The sequence below is a fragment of the Pongo pygmaeus genome, chromosome 10, assembly GCF_028885625.2.
Source record: "Pongo pygmaeus isolate AG05252 chromosome 10, NHGRI_mPonPyg2-v2.0_pri, whole genome shotgun sequence".
Classification (NCBI taxonomy): Eukaryota; Metazoa; Chordata; class Mammalia; order Primates; family Hominidae; genus Pongo; species Pongo pygmaeus.
In genome coordinates this window covers 67,567,743-67,591,241 of record NC_072383.2, presented here as the reverse complement: position 1 = coordinate 67,591,241, position 23,499 = coordinate 67,567,743, and the positions used below count along the sequence as shown (strand labels likewise).

Genomic DNA, 23,499 nt, shown 5'->3' with positions numbered 1-23,499 from the left:
TGTGTCACTATTTCCCACTACACTAAGCCATCAATATATCATGATTCTCTATGTGCTCTTCTAACACAAACACACACCACACACACACTAACACATAATCGTTGCTTTTAATTGAAGAACATTTTCAACACCTCTCAAGTGGCAAAAATCCTGTTTATATTCTTGTCTGTCCCAGTTTATGGCTTCATAAGAATTTTTTCATTTGTTTTTTGAGGCAGAGTCTTGCTTTGTCGCCCAGGCTAGAGTGCAGTGGTGTGATCTCAGCTCACTGCAACCTCTGCCTCCTGGGTTCCAGTGATTCTCCAGCCTTAACCTCCCAAGTAGGTGAGATTACAGGAGCCCATCACCAGACCCAGCTAATTGTTGTATTTTTAGTAGAGACAGGTTTTCACCATGTTGGCCAGGCTGGTCTCGAACTCCTGACCTCAGTTGATCAGCCTGCCTCGGCCTCCCAAAGTGCCAGGATTACAGGTGTGAGCCACCGCGTTCCAGCCCAGTTTTAAGAATTTAATCTTCATTTCAAGCACAAAAAGCCTTTTTTTTTTTTTTTTTGGCTGGTGGGGCCTCTTTTTTGAACTCTTTAGGGCCAAATGAATCCTTCTTCCTTGATCCCAGGGTGGAGTCAAAATGAATCTAACAGACAACCGGCCCAACATCCTTCATGTCACTGCCAATTTCTCATTCAAAGGGGTACTTGGGGCGGCAGGTGGAGTTATAATTATAGCTTAGAAAAAAGCAGCATCAGCAGCTGTTGCTTCTGTTTGTTCCCAGATATAACTGTCATCAGTGGGTAAACTGGCATAAACAGGCTTCCACAAGTGGAAAAACATTTAACCCCTGTTCTTGTCACACTCTGGGTCCTCTCAGTGGCCAGAGAAGAGAAAGAAAATCTGACTGTGCACGAGTGAAGGGTGACACCGGGCGTGCAGCACCGACCTGAAGGCACCTCTTCAGGGGGAGCCTGAAATTTGAAGATTCTCTTTCCTGTCGGAGACTACAAACCAAATAAATAGGTTAGTGCCCAGAGTAAACCTATGCATTTTAATTCTGACCTCTACTTGCTGTGATTTTCATTTTCCTGGCAGATTTTAAAAAGAAGAGTGTACTACTAAATGAAAGAAAGGAAAGTTATTTAAGGACTGTTATTTAAAACTACTGGGAGTCCATGAGAACAAATTCTGAAATGGGTTTAATTTATTATGCTCCTCTCCCAATTTTGGCTGTATTCGCACTAGGCAAATAGACAAGGTAAGGATGGAAAAATAAAACCGGTTTTGTGGCATGAGTCCCATCCTTTTGTAATGCCAGTTACTTGTGCCAAAAGGCCCTGCCTTCTTTATTAAAATCAGTAATGTTGAAAGCTAAGTTTGTGATTTTAGAAAATGCTGTAAATGTAGCTCCAGAGTTTCATTTCCTTAGGGAAAATAGGCAAATCAGAGTTGAATTGTTTTTCCAGCAATGAGTAAAGATAGAAAATTTTCCTGTTTATGATAAAATGTGTGGTGTAGGCTACTTTACAAAAGAAATCTGCTACAGAATTTATTTTTTGTGTCTAGTACAATTCTACCTAAAAGCTTCATGATTTCAGTCTAAGTAGCTCTATAAGACTCTCCTCGTAGATCCTTTCGAGAAAAGTAAGATTTTAAGTAAATCTCATTTTATTTGCATATGTTCTATCTTAGCCAGAAATTGAGCAGGATTTGGAAAGATTAGCTTTGCGCTGTCTGTTTCAAAACCTGAATATTTAATGTCTTGGTGAAAAGTGGTGGAATTCCAAAGAACTCACTGAAAACAAGGCTTTTGGGCCCAGTGCTCATCCTAACCACATTCATGAAACGGACTCAAGTAGAAAGAGTCGTAAATAATGACCTCATTTTGTTCAACTCCAAAGAGAATGTGAACCATCCCTAAGCATTTATGTACAACTTTTCATGGGGAAACTGCACCATTCTTATTTATCACTATGATGCAACTTTTTCGCTGCCTTTTGAAATGCAATGAGTACTAACGAAGCATTTGGACCTCCACTAGAGAGACATCTACATGCAATCAAACCCACCAAAAGTGCCCCATCAATTAAATTCTCATGAGGGCCTTGTTTGTCTCATTTGTTCATTCAAATATATATTGACCAATGGCTATATAATCTAAAAATAATATTTAACAGTTAAGGCAAGTTTAAGATGTCTAATATTACTCTTCCCAGAGACTCCTTTCCTCCTGCTTTCTGCTAAACTGAGATAATGGTTATCTGAAAGTTCCGAATTATAGAAACTAAGAAAGACAAAACAGAGATATGGCCGACTAGTTGCTGGCTTGAATTTCCTTGATATACAGACATACAGATTTATGCCCTATTTTAAACATTGCTTTTTACTTGTGTTTTGTCTTCTTGCTCTTCTAGAAAAAACTGTCCAAGATGACTGTCACTTACTCCAGTAAAGTAGCAAATGCAACATTTTTTGGATTTCATAGGTTACTCTTCAAGTGGAGAGGCAGCATCTACAAACTACTGTACAGGGAATTTATTGTTTTTGCTGTTCTTTATACAGCAATAAGTTTGGTGTACAGGTACTTTTCTTTGCATGTCTCCTTAAATGGCCATCAGATATTGTATAAGAATACAGTCTCAAAAATCTGAACCTTTTGATTGCCACTGACTTTGCGTTATGTAACTCCTTTTTTGCATGAGCCTCTCTTTTGTCTTCTTCCTCTCAGGACAGATTTTAATCCACCACAAACCATGGTTAGGATGTAAAATAGACCCTCACTGTAAGATTCAGGTGGTCTTCATTCCAGCCCCAGTTGTGCCTCAAGACTGTTGCAACAGGCATAAAATGGAAGGATTATCCTTAGATCCTTACTATGTAAAGATTTTTGAATGAGAAAAGTCCACAGACAATAATTATTTGTGCTTCTGTCAACTTGTCATTCACAGTTGATGATTTGACAGCTTGTAGCAACTACTTATTTAATCAACATGTTCATGATTGGTGTATGTCAGGCAAAAACTTTCCTTCTTTTTGCCTGGAATGAAAATATCTTATCCAGGTTGATGCCTGCCACGCTTAACAGTACCTCAACTAAAGCAAAGGCCTGTAGACTAATTTATTTTCTTTCCATTTTCTGAGTTGAGGGTATATTATGTTCACAAAAGGAGGTGCTTATTCTTTATAACATTACAACATATGCCTGTCACATTGACAGGAAATTTGAGCAATATCAAGTCCAAGAAATACTTTTAAGATGAAAAATTATAGTCTTAATAAAATTTCATCAGTATGATAAAAGGGAAGACTTATGAGATTTTAAAGCTTTTTTTATTAAAATTGAATGCATAAATTTCTTCCCTGGAGGGAGCTAAAACTTAAAACAGGAAAGCTAAAGGTTTTTGAGGCTGTATTTCCATTTTTTCTATGTACATAGTTTGTTGTTTTTCTTCTGCATACAGATAAACAAATTTGTGTTCATTGCTCTCACATTCTTCCTTGCACCAACAGGATCTCCTTTGGAAAAGAAGGATATTAATTTAGTTGACTGATAATTATTAAAAGTAAAATAGGTAGAGCTATTTTTCCATACGTCAAAACAACCCTTCCAAGCAAGTGTATGCATTGGTATATATTTTGACAAAATATTTTTAGAGGGAAAGTCTTATTAACAACCTCTAATAATTTTTCAGACATGTCATATAATATGATATTATTTTGGCAGTTTAGGTATGTATCACCTAAGCCTTCAGAATATGAAATGGTAAAAGATACAATGGTGTTTCATGATAATTATCTCATTAGTTCATTTTTACTAATGTGAATTTATTGCTGCTACTGCTGCTAAGAATAGAACAGAATAGCCCTTAGTACAGTTGCAGTGTAGCTAGAAATGTTCCTTGGGGCCTCAACTTTTGTTCCAATATCATAATTATACCCCACAAAATTTTATGCATGTATTTCTTCTAAAGCAGAGGGCTTACATTTATAACAAAAATTATCAGTTCAAGTCATCCTTAAATTTTTAAAGTTCAATTGTAATACCTTATTAAAATAGATCTTTCTATCTTAATCAAAGGTATACCAAGAACTATAGGATGAGTTTGTCAAGAAAATCAAACATATCTATAGAAAAATATAGATGTAGTTTCATTCTCTAAGTCTTTATTAGCTCTAAGTACATAATTATTCCTAACAAAAATTATAAGGAGGAACCAGATTCATTCATTTGATTACATTTATTTCTATTTTTGGAGAAATTTGACAAAATAATTTCTGAAATACTTTCTAGCTATTAAAATTTCTACATCTATTAGCCAAATATTTTTTCTTTGGCCAACTATTAATACCAACCATTTTATTATTAACTAAGTATGAGGCAATTTGTTAAGTGGTTATATATACGTATACATATATTATTTAATCTTTACAATACCCCTTATATATAGATATTTTTATCCCCACTTACAGATGAGAAAACTGAGACTCAGAGAGATTCAAAAATATGCTCAAAGTCCAAATTCATAAGTGTCAGACTTGGAATTAAAATCTGGCTTTGTCTGACTTTAAAAAAGGTCCATGCTTTCCACATTTAAATCCTCTTTGACCATGTCTATTTGAACATCAGAAACCATTCTGGCTGTAATTGTCATCAGCATAACCCTAATAGACCTCTGCAACAATCTGGTACCTCTCCTGTCAGCTTTCCCTGACTTCAGTAATTCTAACACCTCTTCCAAAGCTGGGGCAGGAACTCCAAGCTCACCCTGTACCCCACACACCTTCTTTGTCAGGACCAGCTCCCAACAGCTCTCTATCTGCAATCTAATTGGTTGCTTACTGTTATCTCATTATCCTTTTGCTTCCTTTATCAAAGTTCTACTGACCCAAATGAGCTTTTGATGCTTGTTATAATGGATCTTTCCTTGAGTTCCTTCTTCCTTTGGAACAGCTACACTCGTTGATTTACTTGAATTCATCTGTTTGGCTTTCCTTCCTGTATTTTGGTAATTATTATTAGTTTGCCTTAAAACATTTCTCCAGACTCTGAATCTCTTCTCTATAATGTAAATATCAGTAATGGTCTCATTAAATGCACTTATGTTTAACGATACCAGAAAATGGGGTTTGAGCAGGTTGGGTTAGATCTATAATATAAATTTTGAGAGAGTGCCTAAATTTAATAATGAAAGTTTTCATTTCTCATTGTTAAATTTCTTTTAGACTCCAAACAATTCTGGGCTTTAAAATGAGCAAGTATAATATCCCTTGAAGGGATATTATACACATGATAATCAAGAATGTGCTAAGTAGCATATTCAGGAGAAAGATCAAGGTGTCAAATTCAGTGTTATTATTTAACAATTACTTAATAATGCTAATTCATACTTAATCAATAATACACTCTTTTTAAGGTATTCCTGATGAATGATTGAAAACTGAACTATTTTGTAACATACCTTGCTCTAAATCCAATGAATCAATCATATAAAACTTTTAAAATATAGTTTTTAAAATAAAATGATTAATTAATCCCACTGTTTAATAGCCAATCATGTTTACAAAATGTTAGCGCTTGAAACATTAAGCAATTAAAAAGCTTTCAAGACACATCGGTTTAAGAAAAAAGGAAAAAATTATTGCTCCTTCAAAAATAAAACAGATTATTTGTGCTTAATTGTTTGCACTTAATGTCACTTGCAAAGCAGGTGCAGAAGTATAATATCATAAAGGGCTGTGCATTTTATTTTTGCTTCAGATTGTTACTTACAGGAGCCCAAAAACGTTACTTTGAAAAATTATCAATTTACTGTGACAGATATGCTGAACAAATTCCAGTAACCTTTGTGCTTGGTAAGTATAGGTCACACGCAGATTGCAGCCACATAGCTGTCTCCGTTAGGATGACACCGATGACTCTGCATGGGAGTGTTTCCAAGCTGAGAGGCATGCCTGAAAAGCCACTGCTTGCAATAGAACCAGAATCATCCATAAGGTTTGCCTTCACGGCTGCTTTTGCTAAATTAACACCAAACAAGTTTGAGGAAATAATCTGCTATTGGACATTTAAGCTTTCTCTTCACTAACTCTCCATTTTTGCAGTCAATATTTGAGATCTAATACCCACTTACAGGGTGCTTAGGCATTGCCAGGCACAAATGACATTTTTTTCTGGAAGGCAGAATCAGAAGATATGAATAATAACATATTTTTGTCCTCCAACCTCTAAAAAGGCTAAAATTCAGCTAAAAGCATCAGTGTCACCAACGTGTCTGCTGTAAGAAACTGCTTTATAATTTCCTGTTATTCTACAGGGTTTTATGTTACTCTGGTAGTGAACCGATGGTGGAACCAGTTTGTGAATTTGCCCTGGCCAGACAGGCTAATGTTCCTCATCTCCAGCAGTGTTCACGGAAGCGACGAGCACGGGCGCCTGCTTAGAAGGACGCTGATGCGCTACGTCAATCTCACCTCCCTGCTCATCTTTCGCTCGGTGAGCACTGCTGTGTACAAAAGGTTTCCCACAATGGACCACGTGGTTGAAGCAGGTACTACGAATAGCTTTTCCTTCCATAGGCTCTTCTCAGCTGAGACAGGACCTCCAGAATTCCTTTGAAAATTCCTTATGTTTGTTTATTCACTCAAGAAACATTTATTGGTCGGGCGCGGTGGCCAATGCCTGTAATCCCAGCACTTGGGAAGGTCGAGGCGGGCGGATCACCTGAGGTCAGGAGTTTGAGACAAACCTGGCCAACATGGCGAAGCCCCAGCTCTACTAAAAATAGGAAAAATTAGCCGGACGTGGTGGCATGTGCCTGTAATCTCAGCTAGTGGGGAGGCTGAGGCACGAGAATCACTTGAACCCGGGAGGCGGAGGCAGAGGTTGCAGTGACGGGAGATTGCAGCACTGCACTCCAGCCTGGGCCACAGAGCCAGACCTGTCTCAAAAAAAAAAAAAAAAAAGAGAGAAAGAAAGGAAAGAAAAGAAAAAGAAACATTTATTGATTACCTACCACGTGCCAGAAGCAAACTAAGAGACAAAGATGAATAAGACATGGTTCCTGCCCTCAAGTTTACTTCAGAGGTGGGGGAGAGAAAGTGGCAGATAGTAACGTTGCCTTAAGGTAAACATAGTAATTATCCTATTTATTTAAACAATCTGGCTGGGCGAGCTCTTTGGGAGGCCCAGGCGGGTGGATCACCTGAGGTCAGGAGTTCCAGACAAGCCTGGCCAACATGGTGAAACCCTGTCTCTACTAAAAATACAATAATTAGCTGGGCTTGCTGGCTCCCGCCTGTAATTGCAGCTACTCGGGAGGCTGAGGCAGGAGAATCGCTTGAACCTGAGAAGTGGAGGTTGCAGTGAGCCAAGATTGTGCCATTGCATTCCACCCTGGGCGACAAGGTCCCCATCAGTCCCAAAAAAATAAATAAATAAAAATAATCTGTCATATTAACTTACAGTTTTCCAGCACTATACGGTTTGTCTCCTTTATAGCTATTTCATTTGGACCTCAAGAAAACATGAAAAAGGTAGAAAATAGATTCAGAAACGTTGTAACCTGCCCTGAATTACACAGCTGATCAGTGGAGAAGCCAGAATTAAAATTTAGGCTCCAAACTCCTAAGTTAATACTTTCTAATAGATTCTGGTAGGAACCGGCAATGTCAGTTTCATCTAGGCAGACACTGAGAGGTGACAGTCAAAAGCTGTTTTAGTATGGACCTCTTGTCTCTCGTGCCTCAAAGGAGATGTAGATAGTTAAAGGATGATTCTCTTTGGTGTGTAAATATTTAGCAAAGAAGCTGTTAAGTCAGCCTTCAGTAGGGCGAGGATTAAATGAGATAATTCTTGGCACATATGGATAAGAACCGTGAGGGGATTCTGCCTTCACATTGAGTCCAGTCTCACATTAGTTTGCAGTATTTAGTCTCCTTTTCTGAAAAGTCCTGGAAAATAGATATTTTCAGATAATAGTTTTTGTTTGTTTTGGAGTTTGTGTTGGCTTTTTTTGTTGTTGTTGTTTTTGTTTTGCCTTCTTAAATGGCTAATACAGATAGTGACTACTGAAGCCAAAATAAAACTGTAGAGATGAATGTCTACATTTCACATTTTATTTAAGAAGAAAGAACTCCAGTTTGAGGCATACACACAGACCAGATGGTATTCAGTATGTCCAAAATACAAAGAGTAAGTTGGAGGTTTTATAAAAAGACAGAAATGTTACATATTGCTCTTTGAAAAAGTTCATTGGCACTAGTAAGTTTCTGGGGAGCTGGCAAGTTTTGACTGGTGAGTGATGGAGGTGGGTAAAATTAGTCTTCAAGTTGCAGCAGATCATTTCAGCAACTATAAAACTGGTTTCAGGTAATAGCAGGCAGTTTCAGCAACCAGGCCTGCAGAGAATTTTTTTTTTGAGACAGAGTCTTGCTCTGTGGCCAGGCTGGAGTGAAGTGGCACTATCTTGGCTCACTGCAATCTCTGCCTCCCGGGTTCAAGCGATTCCCCTGCCTCAGCCTCCTGAGCAGCTGGGACTACAGGCGCACAGCACCATGCCCGGCTAATTTTTTGTATTTTAGTAGAGACAGGGTTTCACCATGTTGGCAGGATGGTCTCAATCTCTTGACCTTGTGATCCGCCCGCCTCGGCCTCCCAAAGTGCTGGGATTACAGGCGTGAGCCACCATGCCCGGCCTCAGCTGCTTTTTCCTCGTGGCTTCTTGACTCTGTTTTAGTTGGGTATGACAAGAATGACCCAGTTATGTTATCAACTTTCACAATGATTAAGAACACGGAGTAAGGGTTTGAAACTTTATCTGACAGCTTACTAGCTACATGACTTTGTCTGAGTTAGTTAACCATTCTGTTCCTCAGTTTCCTCATCCATAAAATGGACTTAAAGTAACATATAATAGTACCTACCTCATATATCCCATAGGCTTGTTATGAGGATTAAAAAAGTTAGTATTTGCAAAATGTTTAGAGCATTCCTGGCACACAGTAAGTGCTGCATGATTTCTTGCCATTGTAATGAAATTATATCTCAAACAACAGCATAACATAGCACTCTAGCCACTTTAGAGGACTTGTTATTAATATAATATCCCAGGTCTTTTTGATCTGCTTTGATCCAGAGGTTGTGAATGTCAAGGTGGAAATAAGGAAGAAGGGTGTAGATGACGTTGTTAGAGATGCAGACTGAGATGTGAGAAAGTAATGGGTGCCAGGAGTTGGTTAAGGGGGATTCAGGGGGAGGGTCTGAAGGCCTGGCACATGTACAGGTACATGATAATGTAAAATCAGTAGGAACTTTAAAGAAAATGTATTGCCATCCTTCCTCCAAACATGAAAGTAGAATACTGTTTCAGAATGACCTAGTTACAAATGCTACTAGACAACTCAATTTTATCTTACCTTAATGTCTCCAGGAACAAACAGATTAAGAATTACCATCTCTAAGAAAGACCTAAAAACAAACAAGAAACATATGACCTATTCCAAGTTGATGAGCTAAAGTTTACTTGGATGGACAGAGGTGATATTTCTCTAGTTCTGACGCATCCTTGAAATGAAGAGCGTGCATTCTGACAGGAATCAGATGCCAGGTCCAATCCTCAAAGCAAATCTCATCTTCTTAGTGTCACCTTCATATTAAAAGCACACCAGGAAGAAGCCAGGTTGGCTGGCAATGGAGAGGCCTCTGGGGCCTCTGGTCAGACATGAGCTCAGAGGACTGAGCTGTGCTCAGGTCTGAGGGGCAAGTAGATATGGGGAGGCAAATAGGAAAATGACGTGATTTCATTTCCTTTGAGTGTATTTTTCAGAATACCAAGTCCCACTCCCTCTCAAACTTGTACAGATGTCTGCCACGTACTTGCATTCAGACTTTTCCCTTTCCGAGGCATGTGGAATACTGAAATACTTCTATCTGCTCAGCTACCAATGTTTCTGCCATTCCAAGGGAATCTCAAAATGAGTCCTTCACTTCTGGATGTACATTTAAACTAGTCTCTAGGAGTGATCCACAGACCCACAGGCCCTCTACATCTTGAATAACTTGAGTTTATTTATTTAAAATGTATATTCCTGGGTCCCACCCACGTCAGTCCCTCTGAATTATTATAGAACCTAATAGAACCTTTGGATGTACAGCCTAGGAATCTGCAGTGAAACATGCTCCTGTGTTGGTTTTTTTAGTACCCCAAAGTTTGAGAAGTATTGCATCTTTTCTGAGATGCTTATTTTTTAAACCCTTTTTCTCACTCCTGGGGCAAAAGGCTTTGGCAACCACCAACTCATTACCTATAACAAAGCAGCAGCAATTAAGAAAGGATGGATTCGAGGTTCCAGCTTGAGGTTCCTGAATTACGAAGAAGAGCTTTGAGGAAGAGTCTGGTGGGAGGCTACTGTGTAAGGGATTTGAATTCCACCTGCTTGGATGTAACAAGCATTGTTCTGACTTAAACTTTTTGGTTGGTTTGTCTGAAGTGGATGAAGGGAGAAGAGAACTGACAGAGGAGCTATGATGAGGTGAAAGCCTTGCCAAGGGTCCTGTGACACAATCACTGATTATCTCAGTGAAAAGGTCCCAGTTGCTCTCATTAATTCCTAAGTATTTTCTCAAAAGGCAGAAAAGAGGTAGTAGGTACAGCTTGTCCCCACAGGAATATATTGTGCTTCTGGTAAGTAATTTTGAAGATGACTACTTTCCTCTCTTGAGGCTTGTAAATACTGGATAAGATGTTTTGATTCAGTATAAGACCATACTATACGCATGCATTGGGTGTTAGGCGGCAGGGCAAAGGTTCCAAGCCACTATCCTCTAAGCCAGGAGAGACGCTTCAGGGGCCTGTCTTCCTGGCTGCCCCAGGCCGGCACCCCCTGTCACCGGCAGCGCTGACTCACTGAACTTCCTGCTCCTTTCCCCAGCAGAGAGGGCTGACTCAGAGTCTGCACATGGGGTCTGCTTCCAAGTTCTTCCAACTGGGCATATGCCTCCACCACTCTCTGACTGTCCTTTGCCTGTGCCAAGGTTTCTGGGAAGAACAGGAAGTTCAGGGATGGCGGAAAATGTTTGGCAAATCCCCTGAGTCCAAAGCCAGAGCACCTGCTCCTGCCTGAGAGTAGAGAGGACTGGTAAGTAAAGTACTGAGGGCCCCAAAGGGGTGGGGACAAGGTTAAGGGCATGAAGGACTTTCTTGTCAGTTGAATTCTCTACATAAAATCACCTGTAAGAAAAAGTACATGTTCTCAAACTTCAGGGTCCATTACATATTGTTAAAATCAATATTGCTAAAAATTTGGATCCCACGATACCATTCCCAGAGATTCTGACTCAGTAGGTCTGGAATGGGCTCCAGGAATCAATGTGTTGAACAGACTCCTGGAGACTCTGAGGCTGGTGGTCCCTGGCTTGCACTCTGGGAAGCAATGGGCTTTGAGGCAATTGGTTTCCCTCCAGCTTCTCTTTGTTCTGCAAGGGTTTTTGCCTACATAGATTCAGTGCTGGCCAGAAGGAAATAAGCGAGAGGGCCAAGAGTGAGGACCAGCACCTCCTTCTGAAGCATCTGGCAATTCCTTGGCTGGAGCTGGATGAACTAGGTCACATACCTGCTCATCCTTGAACTTTTCTTGCTTTTAAGTTGGACAGTCAAGTTACATTATTCTGAAAAATAAAAAGACCAAAACACATGCTGCTGGGGAAATATATATAATTTGATGCTACAGGTTAAATTTCTCAAATTAAAAATAAAAAAGTTTTTGTTTCTGCTTATATAGAAATAAAAATACAACAGTGGAATTCAGAATAATGTCTATTATGCTGAAAAGTCCCTGAACTGGTCTGTGATCAGTTATTTATCGGAGAAACTGCAACAGTCTCTGTTACTTTTGCCTATTGGCTACAAATCTGCTCTGGAAAATTCCAGTCATTCCGATCACCTGCCCTGGGAGATGTCATTCATTCCAAGTCAAGTCAGATGCACAGTTCCAGTTCCTGGCTGAGTCAAGTGATGACCTTAGTTGTGTGCATATAGTATGGTCTCATACTGGATCAAAACATCTTATCTAGTGTTTACAAGCATCAGGAGAGGAAAGTAGTTATCTTCAAAATTACTTACCAGAAGCACAATGATACGTAATAGGAAATTATATACATTCCTCTTAAAGAAACATTACCAAGCTGATGCTAGATCTATTACACCTTTGCTCATGCAACAAAGGTTTATTGTGTGTACAATATATGCCAGGCACTGTGCTGGGCACTGGGAATACCCTTACAAGCAGAACAAATACGGTCCCCATCCTCAAGGATTAGTAAAATTTACTACAAATCTTATCTTAAATTAATCATTGTCATAAACAAGCACAAATATATTTACAGTTAAACTTTACATCTCTGCATTGCAATTCTCTCTCTCAAAAATAAATAGTTTCTGTCTGTATTTAGTAGTTCATAAGAGTAGTTATAAGACAGTAACCTCTGAGGAAAAAACGCCCTTTAATTTTCTTAAAGGCTTGAAGTCTTTTTTTTTTTTTTTTTGAGACACGTTCTCACTCAGTTGCCCAAGCTGGAGTGCAGTAGCACGGTCATAGCTTATGGTAGCCTCAAACTTCTGGGATCAAGCCATCCTCCAGCCTCAGCCTTTTGAGCAACTAGGACTACAGATGTGCACCACTGTGCCTGGCCAATTTATTTATTTATTTGTTTAATCACCTTTTTTTTTTTTTTTTTTTTTGATACGGAGTCTCACTGTGTTGCCTATGCTGGTCTTGAACTCCTGGCCTCAAGCAATCTTCCCACCATAGCCTCCCAAAGGGCTGGGATTTCTGGTGTGAGCCACCACACCTGGCCTGCCCTGGAATCTTAATGTAAAGTTTCTTGACTGTCTTCTATGACTACAGGGAGCCTGATGAGACTCCACTGGAATTTTCAGTGACACTTATGGTTAACAGACATTAATATAACCAAGCAAGCCACCAGCTGTCAACAGATGTTGAGATAAAAGTTCTAACTTCAGATGCTCTGGCTATAAGTCTAGCCCTATAAATGGAACTCAGGTCTGGGTCACTTACTGCTTAAAAGCCAAACAACTCAGGAACTTTGGTAAAAGGAACGTTAGCTTTATTTGAGAAGTCAGCAACCAGGGGAAGGCAGTGAACTGGGTTGAAAGGCCACCTTTCAGAATTGTGCCTCTAGGTAAAGGATTTTTAAGGGAAATTAAGAGAAATGAAGATCAAAACAGTCTTGTGAAATGTGAGCAGTTTCAGTCAGCTGGGCAGTTAATCATTGCTTTCTTGGTGAAAGTTTTGCGACCTTCTGCAGGTGCCATCAGCCTATTCTTACAGGCTAGTCAGCCCATTCCCAGAGCTGTTGGTCAGCGTATTTTCTTTCTTTCTTTTTTTCTTTTCTTTTCTTTCTTTCTTTCTTTTTTTTTTTTTTTTTTTTTTTTGAGGCAGAATCTTGCTCTGTTGCCCAGGCTGGAGTATAGTGTTGAAATCTTGGCTCACTGCAACCTCTGCCTCCCCAGTTCAAGTGCTTCTCCTGCCTCAGCTGCCCAAATAGCTGGGATTACAGGCACATGCCACCACACCCAGCTAATTTTTGTATTTTTAGTAGAGACAGGGTTTCACCATGTTGGCCAGGCTGGTCTCGAACTCCTGGCCTCAAGTGATCCCACCTTGGCCTCTCAAAGTGCTGGGATTACAGGCGTGAGCCACCGAGCCCACCCAGCATATTTTCTTTTATCTCTGTTGAAGGTCCTGTTTTCTTGAGGCTGTTTTTTGGGACTAATGTACAAACTCAAGGAAAACAATAATATTATTCAAACAAGCAAGCTTTTCTCTAACATGGAATTAATACTGTTAGAACCACATTTGCGTTTCTGGCACAGATAGATCATTTAATCTGTGATCTTCTCTTCTTTCACTAGGTAAACTAAAATGACTTTTATATAATATATTATGTAACATTCACAAAATTAATTGAATCTGGTATAACATTTCTGCCCTGGGTGGGCTGTTTTTTTTTTTTTTTTTTTTTTTTTTTTTTCCCTGATCCATTACACAGCTCTGGGGCTCCTTGGTCTCTGAATCTCCACTGCCTTGTGTTACAAGAGTGAGAGCCAAGGGGATAGTGATATTCACAGCTGTGCCAGTTTTTCCTCTGTTGGCTGAACTTTTAGAGGCTGAGTAAGTCACCCCTCTGTAGTCTCACATGATGAGCCCGGAACAGACAGAATGTCATCCTGTGAGTGAAACTTGACTCACCTATGTGTAGTTGCTCTGCACATGAGAGAAGGTGCATGCAAAACTACCCCTTCTTGAATTAATAGCATGGATAGGCAGTCTCGGTTGGTCAGTGTTTGAAGGTTCCCCCTACATTTCTGTTTTAGGAGTTAAATAAAGGCTATCCACTCAATGTTTCTCAAAGTATGGTTGCAGACCATTCACTGAATTAGCAAGGGTGCTTATTTAAACTGCAGGTTCCTAGGCAACCTAGGGAATCAGAATCTAGATCTAGGGCTTAGGACCTAGAAACTGACATTTTAAACAGGCTCCCTAGAAGCACTGCAGGATGTTTGACCCAGAGTGAGAATGCTGAAATGATCAGCACTAGGGCAGTTGTTCAACCTAAACTTTCCTGCATGTTGGAATCTCTGGTGATCTTTTAAAAATTCTGACGCCTGACTCCCATTCTCAGATATTAGGATTCATTAGGTATGTAGAGCAACCTGGGCATCAGGATTTTTCAAAACTCCCCAGACCATTGTAATGTATAGCAGAGTTTAGGAACAGCTGCACTAGAACACATCAATTAATTCCTCCGATTTCATCTGCAAATTGCCTCAGATGTATTCTACACAGGGCAAATAAAATTCTGGGTCACTGTGCAGATGAGGACTTAAAAGCACTGATTTCTTTGTATGTTATTTCTTGTGTGTGATTATGGAGAAGGCAGTGAATTACCAGATGGGATACTAATTTATGAACAAGGATATAGGTAACTAGAGATTTGCTCATATCAATATGATAGAGGAGTGTCTGTCTCTGTTCCTTATTGCTACTCCCAGAAACTGATTTTACTCCACCGTAGCCTATTTCAGGCTTTTCCAGCTGTGGTTTGTAACTCATTATGGGATTCTTAAATCAGGTTAATGGCTTGTAACAGCATTTTTAGTGGAATGCAACGGAGAACAATAGAATAGAGTAGAATAGAATAGAATAGAATAGAATATTCTATTAGAATATTCTAATAGAATAGAATAGAATATTCTATTAGAATATTCTAATAGAATAGAATAGAATATTCTATTAGAATATTCTAATAGAATAGAATAGAATAGCAGAAAGCACATCATGTGGCAAGGCCAATAACTGTTTTGTGAACAACATATATCTTACTATGGTTCATGGTAAAACAAACAAACAAACAAACAAACAAAAAACCTGGTTGACATCCTGCCCTGCATGATGTTGTTGCAATGTGATTTCATCCCTCTCTCAATCTCATTTTGCTCCCCCCTTGATTTTCCCAATTGACAGGGATTTCTAAACCTCTTCTATTGAATGGAAAGGACAGCTGTAGCTGAAGCTAGTGGCTTCATTCCATTCATTTGGAAAACACAGAGATTAAAACAAGCCAGGCACGTTGCACTCTTCCTGAAAAAGTGTCATCCCTTGGAGAAGGGCTCAGATGCTGAATACACAACTTTCTCTTTCAGAAAGAACTGGCATCAAACCCATTCTGCCTTCAAGTTTTGAGATGCAGAGCTTTTAGTTCCTCTGCTAATAGAGCCTCGTTTGAATACTCTGCTTGAAAGGCAAAAGACATCTGCCTCAACTTCAATCAAGGAAAAATAGACCAACTGTACAGCAGGCAGAATCTCTATGATGACTGGAATTTTGTCTATCAATGGATGTAATTAATCCTTTGGCTTGAGGGCAATAAAATTTTGTCTTAAAGTAGCAGATCCTGCTCCATCAAACCACAACTCAATTGGGAGTAAATGCAAACATGTATCTATATTGAGAGATAGATTTTACTCTGATTAGAAAGATGAAGGAGGGATTTGGGGATAAACAATATGAAAATTGCTGAGCAGAGCTGAGCCAGCCAGAAGGAAAAGCGATAGCAAGAGAAACTGTAGGCAGATGCAACGGCAGGATAAAATAGCTATGCCAGGGGTGTGATGGGGCCTGAGGAGAGCATGGCATGGAGACAGGCACGTGTAGGGAACCAAGTGGTGGGAGGACAAGCCCACTGAGAGTGTTGCTGAACTGTGGAAAATCAGTAACTATAATTAGCATAGCCTCAGCAAAGACAATAATGATCATATTCTGGAAAAAACTATTGGTCTCTGCTTAAAATGGCTTGAAGTCCTGATAAGGGTGACATTCCATTTCATAACAAATACTTTTGGAATGGACTTGACCAACAATCTAGAGATTTTCTTTCAGTTGGCCAACTTTGATTTCCAAAGGTGGAGTTACTTTTGTGAACCCCCAAAATCTGAGACAGGTCTCAGTTAATTTAGAAAGTTTATTTTGCTAAGGTTGAGGATGTGCACCCGTGACACAGCCTCAGGTGGTCCTGATGACATGTGCCCAAAGCGGTCAGAACAGTTTGGTTTTATGCATTGTAGGAAGACATGAGACATCGATCAACATATGTAAGATAAACATTGGTTCAGTCTGGAAAAGTGGGGGACAACTCAAAGTGGGGAGGGGGCTTCCAGGTCATAGGTAGATAAGAGACAAATGGTTGCATTCTTCTGGGTTTCTGATTAGCCTCTCCAAAGGAGGCAATCAGATATGCATTTATCTCAGTGAACGGAGCAATGACTTTAATAGAATGGGAGGCAGGTTTGCTGTAAGCAGTTCGCAGCTTGATTTTTCCCTTTAGCTTAGTGATTTTGGGGACCGAAGATATTTTCCTTTCACACTTTGGATAAGTAAGATGTGTGACCCCGCAAGGAATAACAAAAATTATTCTGCTTATATATTCTTAGAGAATACATTAATGTCTCAGTGATTGTCATTCATCTTTCACAGCACCTAGCAAAATACTCAATAAATTTGTGCTAAAAACAAAATCACCAGCTCTTCTTGCTCTACTTGTCCTCTTTCAATCTCTTGCTTTAGTGTTTGCACCAAATAAACCCTCACTCTGCATATTTGCTTTCTACTTAGAAGCTAAGAAAGGACTTGCTAGCACAATTTGATCCATACTTCTGAATAAAAAATAACCAGAGATAAAGTTATTCTTTGGTCAAATGACAGAGATTGAAACCAATATATAAATGAGATCATTTTTTAAAATTGCACTATAGGTCTCAAAAATATAACTGTTAGACAATTGACATGGAATATGTGAGAATAGGCTACAGCAAGTCTTTAAGCATAGAGCCGAGACAGATCAACTTTATCTATTAACTTCATCCAATAAGATTTAACTGGCCAGGCACAGTGGCAGATAGCTGTAATCCCAGCACTTTGGGAGGCCAAGGCGGGCAGATCACTTGAGCCCAGGAAGTTCAAGACCAGCCTGGGCAACATGGTGAAACCCAGTTTCTACAAAAAATACAAAAATTAGCCCGGCATAGTGGCATGCCCCTGTAGACCCAGCTACTCAGGAGGCAGAGATGGAAGGATTGCTTGAGCCCGGGAGGTTGAGGGTGAGCCAAAGATCACACCACTGCACTCTAGTCTGGATGACAGAGGGAGACTCTGTCCCATTAAAAATTGAAAAAAAAAAAAAAAAAAAAGATTTAATCATGCTCTGCAATTCTTTAAAAAACAAACAACAAAATAGATTTTTTAGATTGTGCAACAACTCTGAGATGCACTGAGAAGCAAGAAGAGAATCACCAAGCTCATTTTTAATTTACACTTCCAGGGAGAGTACCATTCTCCAGGCATGGAGAGAACCCTTCTAAGCTAGTATAAATAACCCGAGTGTTATCTAAAACTAGTCTCCTGTTGGTAAATATTGGCTTTGTAGTTGTTAGTTTGTTTATTTCAAATCCTAAATAAACAGAACTTTCAGTTAGTGGGACAGTGATTTTCAAACACCACTATATGTCAGAATTTTCTGCACGGCTTGGTAAACATGCAACTGCCTAGACCCAATTCTATTAAATCACCCAGGAAAATTTAAAAGAATGCTGATGCCTGGCCTCATCCTAGATCAATTGAATCAGAATCTCTAAGGATATAAGACCCAGCTGTTGGTATTTTCTTCTTTTTTTTGAGACGGAGTCTCACTCTGTCACCCAGGCTGGAGTGCAATGGCACAATCTCGGCTCACTGCAACCTCCCCCTCCCGGGCTCAAGCAATTCTCTTGCCTCAGCCTCCCAAGCAGCTGGGATTACAGGTCCCTGCCACTACACCCGGCTAATTTTTGTATTTTCAGTAGAGACTGGGTTTCACCATGTTGGTCAGGCTGGTCTCGAACTCCTGACCTCAAGTGATCCACCCGCCTCGGCCTCCCAAAGTGCTGGGATTACAGGAGTGAGCCACCACGCCCTGCTGCCATTGGTATTTTCTAAAAGTCCCCTTATGAGATTCTAAGGTGCAGACTTGGGTTGAGAACTCCTGCCCTACTGAGTCTGATTTAGTAGTCAGGGTCGGGGTCCAGGCCTCTCCATATTTAATAGATATCACAAGTGATTCAGACCTATGGCCTTTGTATCTTATTCTTAAAAACAACAGCCTAGGTCACGTCAAAGATCTAGAGAACACCAAAGCTCTATAAATTGATGACTCTAAAAATGGGCATACCTCACTCCTCCTTTGACATTTTTTTTACTGAAACACTACCTCTTAAATAAAATTTGGCCTGCGTCATAAGGAGGGAGGATTTTTTTTTTTAATGTATTTATTAGAGATGAAGTCTTGCTATATTGCCCAGGCTGGTCACAAACTCCAGGCCTAAGTAATCCTCCTGCCTGGGCCTCCCAAAGTGCTGGGATTATAGGCATGAGCCACTGCACCTGGCAAAAGGATTACCTTAAATAGGTCAACCAGATTTGTTAACTGATTACAGATGGTTAAAGATAGAAAAATGTGTTATATTAGGGCAAAAGTTGATTTTCGTCTGAATGTAGTATCAGAATTCCATAAGCAAATGACTGCATTTCTGAGAAAAAAAAACTCAAAAATTAATATCTAATAAAAATCAGTTTTAGAAGTAAGTTTTCATTCAGAAAACACTATTTATATTAAATCATAATTAACATTTAAAAGCTACTTAAAGAGCCAAGGGGGTAAATACCAGGAGAGTCATTACAGCATTATTTTTAGTAGCAAAAAAATCAAAAACAACTTAAATGTCTTAAATGTCTATTCAAAAAGGAACTAGCTAAATAAAATATTATATACTATTAACTATTAATTAATGTTAATATATAGACAGCAGCCATTAAAAGGAATGCTGCTGCTCTCTATATATTAATTTTTTAAATCTTCAAGATATACCGGAAAAATAGAAGCAAATGGCAGATACATATGTAGTATAAAATCATTTGTGTTTTTAAAAATAGGCCTGTATGAAAATCCATGAGATTTCTCTGGAAAGATACACAATAAATGGATCATCGTGATTTCCTCCAGGGAGGGAAACTTTATGGCTGGGAAAAGGAGACTTTCTCCACTAACAGTCCTTTGGCCCTTTGAGATTTTTGTACCATTTGAATTACTCAATCAAAATTTTTAAAAAGAAAAGATCGGCTAGGGGCGGTGGCTCACGCCTGTAATCCCAGCACTTTGGGAGGCCGAGGAGGGCGGATCACGAGATCAGGAGATTGAGACATCCTGACTAACACGGTGAAACCCCGTCTCTACTAAAAATACAAAAAATTAGCCGGGCGTGGTGGCAGGCGCCTGTAGTCCCAGCTGCTCGGGAGGCTGAGGCAGGAGAATGGCCTGAACCCTGGAGGCAGAGCTTGCAGTGAGCCGAGACCGCGCCACTGCACTCCAGCCTGGGCGACAGAGCAAGACCCCATCTAAAAAAAGATCAAGTGTAAACTGTAAGTTTTAAAGTGCATCTTGTTGCAAACAAACCCTGGTATATAGTAGGCATTCAACAAATGTTTATTAAATAAACCTGTTACCTTATTCCTCTTATTCAGTCATTCAATCTCCTCTTCCCTTGGTGTTTGGGGAGGGAGGAGAAGGCAGAGGAAAATTAAAGTTTCACATAATATGCCTTAGTGCTTTGTGGGTGCTAAGTGTGTGCTAAGCATTATGCTAAATAACATCTTGACATATGTTCATCATCTCAGGTAATTCTACAACATCCCTGTGAAGCAAATATTATCTCTCTTTTACAGATGAGAAAATTCAGGCTCAGAGAGGTCACTGCAAGCCCAAGCAAATTGCATTTTATACACACACACACACACACACACACACACACACACGCATGCATACACACATGCACACACACACACACAAAGAAACCCTTTTTTTGGGGCGGGGGAGACAGTCTCACTCTATCGCCTGGGCTGGAGTGCAATGGCACGATCTCAGATCACTGCAACCTCCGCTTCCTGGGTTCAAGCGATTTTCATGCCTGAGCCTCCCCAGTAGCTGGGATTACAGGCGTGTGCCACCATGCCCGGCTAATTTTTGTATTTTTAGTAGAGACAGGGTTTCACCATGTTGGCCAGGCTGGTGTTGAACTCCTGACCTCAAGTGATCCACCTACCTCGGCCTCCCAAAGTGCTGGGATTACAGGCGTGAGCCACTGCACCCGGCCACAAACAAACAATTTTAAAGTATGTGCAAAATGCTGTGGGGACGATGAGTATTAATATACTCTTTGCCCTTCAAAAGGGTCATAGTAAGGGAAACATTTATGTGTAATATTACTATGATGCAAGCCAAGAGCGAGTACTATGTGGGAACTTTAAAGGGAAGAAATTCCCCAGGAAAGAGAAAGAAGGACTCAAGGAAGGCTTCAGAGAGGAGGACATGATTAAGTAGGACTTGGAAAGGAGAGATCGGGAGAAAAGTCGTGTGAATCATGTGTTCGGCACTATGCCAAGTGCTTTACATACATTATCATATTTTATTATTTTAATCATAACAATTCTAAGTATTATGGTTCCCAACTTTAGATGACTAAACCAAAACCTAAAGAAGAAATTTCCCCAAATGTTCTAGTTCACATTTAATGTCTCCTTACCTCCTAATGGCCTCCTCTATCAGGGATTTTATATAACTTGTGGGTGTGCATGTATATGTATGTGTGTGTGCATGTGCGCTCACACACACACATTCTTTAACTCTAATGCAAGTATAAACTACTTGAGACAGGAACCTTTATTCCATGTTTCTTTAATATCCCCTCATTATATGCTTTTATATAGATGCTGAAATATGGTAACATATTAGTGTCAAACTAAGTCTGTATACCTACCTATTTTTATTTTTTTGTAAAGGTTTTATGACAACAGATGAAAGGAAATTATTCAACCACCTCAAGTCTCCTCATCTGAAATATTGGGTTCCATTCATCTGGTTTGGAAATCTTGCAACTAAAGCCCGGAATGAAGGTAGAATCAGAGACAGTGTTGATCTGCAATCATTGATGACTGTAAGTATATCATAAATCATAAGAAAAATATGCTAATTAGAGACCAAGAAGGACCTGGATATAACACGTTAGACCAGGAAGAGTCAGCTTTGTTCAGTCCTGGTTCCAGAGGAACTGGAATGATTGGACTAGTGTCAGACCCCTCAACATGCAGGACAGAGGTGGTACACAGGTTAAACTCAGGTTGCTTGGAAATGGTTCCTTGGAAGCTGCGTTTTAAACAGAATCATGCTTTGTAATAGGCTCTGTAAGAAAGTATTCCTTGATTGATTAGCTAAGGGTCGCCAAGGGCTCGAAAAGCTGTGGTGCCCATGTAGTATATTTGCCATCCCTGGCTCCAAGATCCTAGAAAAAAACCTGGAGGAGAAATAAACCTCCCCAGCCTAATATTTCCCCAAAATTGGAATATCGCGAGGTTAAGCCAGCCTTTCAGATACTCTAGTAAGTAAAATAGTATTTTCATTAAACAAAATAACCCTGAAATCATCTGAAAAAAATTTCTTTATGTAAGGGCTGGGTATATTTGTGCCATGATAGTCCCCTCCCTGGATTAGGCTAACGGGAGTGAATTGTTTAAAAATAGCGCCCAAATTAATGTGAACTCTTTTCCCTAGTCTTCCGTAATAACTTGTGTGCAATAGATGAAAAAAATCAAAGAATCCTGTCCTTCCTGCTTCAGAGATAGATTTTCCATCAATGTAAGTGTTACAGTCTCCATTTGTGGGAAGAAACAGGAGTAATTATATCTCTTTTCTAAGATCTACAGTAAGCATGTTTTAAAATGAGAGAAACAAAAAATTTGCTTTCCAGATTACCTACCAAAATCGATAAAAATTACTTATTTAAAATATTAACAATTTCCTTCTCACCATGACTTTGGGCCAATATACATGTTGGAAATTATGGGTTCAATAGAATGGCGGGGGGATATTTCTATGAAGTCTTTTTTTTTTTTGGAAATAGAGTCTCGCTCTGTTGTCCAGGCTACATGCAGCATAGTGGCACAATCATGGCTCACTGCAGGCTTGACCTCTTGTACTCAAGTGATTCTCCCACCTCAGCCTCTGGAGTAACTGGGACTACAGGCGTGTGCCACCAAGCCCAGCTAATTTATTATTTTTTATAGAAACAATGTCTTTCTATGTTGCCCAGGCTTATCTCAAACTACTGGGCTCAAGAGATCCTCCTGCCTCGGCCTCCCTAAGTGCTGGGATTATAGGCATGAGCCACCACACCTGGCCATGACTTATTTTAATATTTTTTAAAATGTCCAAATGTACTCGTCAATGAACTCATTGCTCCAATGATGTTCATTGATTGATTATCATTTTTAGAACTTTCCTTTTGGAGTATCCTTGGGAACCAATTTACTAGCCTTACAGTCAGTCCTGTAAAAGACATGCTCACATTCTGAATCCCAGTAAGTACTTATTACCACACCCGTCATCTTAGTAAATCATGCTTGATCTGTTTCTGGCTTAGGAAATGAATCGATACCGCTCTTGGTGCAGCCTCTTATTCGGTTATGACTGGGTTGGGATTCCGCTGGTTTACACCCAGGTAAGAAATACTTTGCACGGAATTCTTTATTTCTACTTGCCCACCTTGGCACTGCAGCTTTGCTGCGGGAGGCCAGCACTGTCCCCTCACTCTGGTCTCTCTCTGTTCCAGGTTGTCACTCTTGCTGTCTATACCTTCTTCTTTGCGTGCCTGATTGGACGCCAGTTTTTGGATCCCACCAAAGGCTATGCAGGGCATGACTTGGATCTTTACATTCCAATCTTCACCCTCCTACAATTCTTCTTCTATGCAGGATGGCTTAAGGTAGCCAATGGTCTCAGGGCCCCACTTTGTAATCTGTTGTGTTCCAGACTCTCCACACTGATCATTTACTGAGTCTTTAGCAAATC

At 39.8% G+C, this 23,499-nt stretch overlaps 1 protein-coding gene across 4 annotated transcripts in view; it reads left to right on the top strand.

The window, feature by feature from the left end:
- The first annotated feature begins 913 nt into the window (after window positions 1-913).
- BEST3 (bestrophin 3) overlaps window positions 914-23,499 on the top strand; it is a 55,825-nt gene continuing 33,239 nt past the window's right edge. For 2 of the 4 annotated variants that reach the window (XM_054445022.1, XM_054445020.1), the window contains exons 1-7: window positions 914-1,013; window positions 2,405-2,571; window positions 5,749-5,843; window positions 6,305-6,538; window positions 21,435-21,589; window positions 23,072-23,149; window positions 23,261-23,413. In XM_054445022.1, the coding sequence (XP_054300997.1) occupies window positions 2,420-2,571; window positions 5,749-5,843; window positions 6,305-6,538; window positions 21,435-21,589; window positions 23,072-23,149; window positions 23,261-23,413 (867 nt within the window). In that variant the 5' untranslated portion in view covers window positions 914-1,013; window positions 2,405-2,419. Of the gene's footprint in view, window positions 1,014-2,404; window positions 2,572-5,748; window positions 5,844-6,304; window positions 6,539-15,712; window positions 15,860-21,434; window positions 21,590-23,071; window positions 23,150-23,260; window positions 23,414-23,499 lie in introns of those variants that run through there. The other 2 variants (XM_054445023.1, XM_054445021.1) reach the window with 2 other exon arrangements.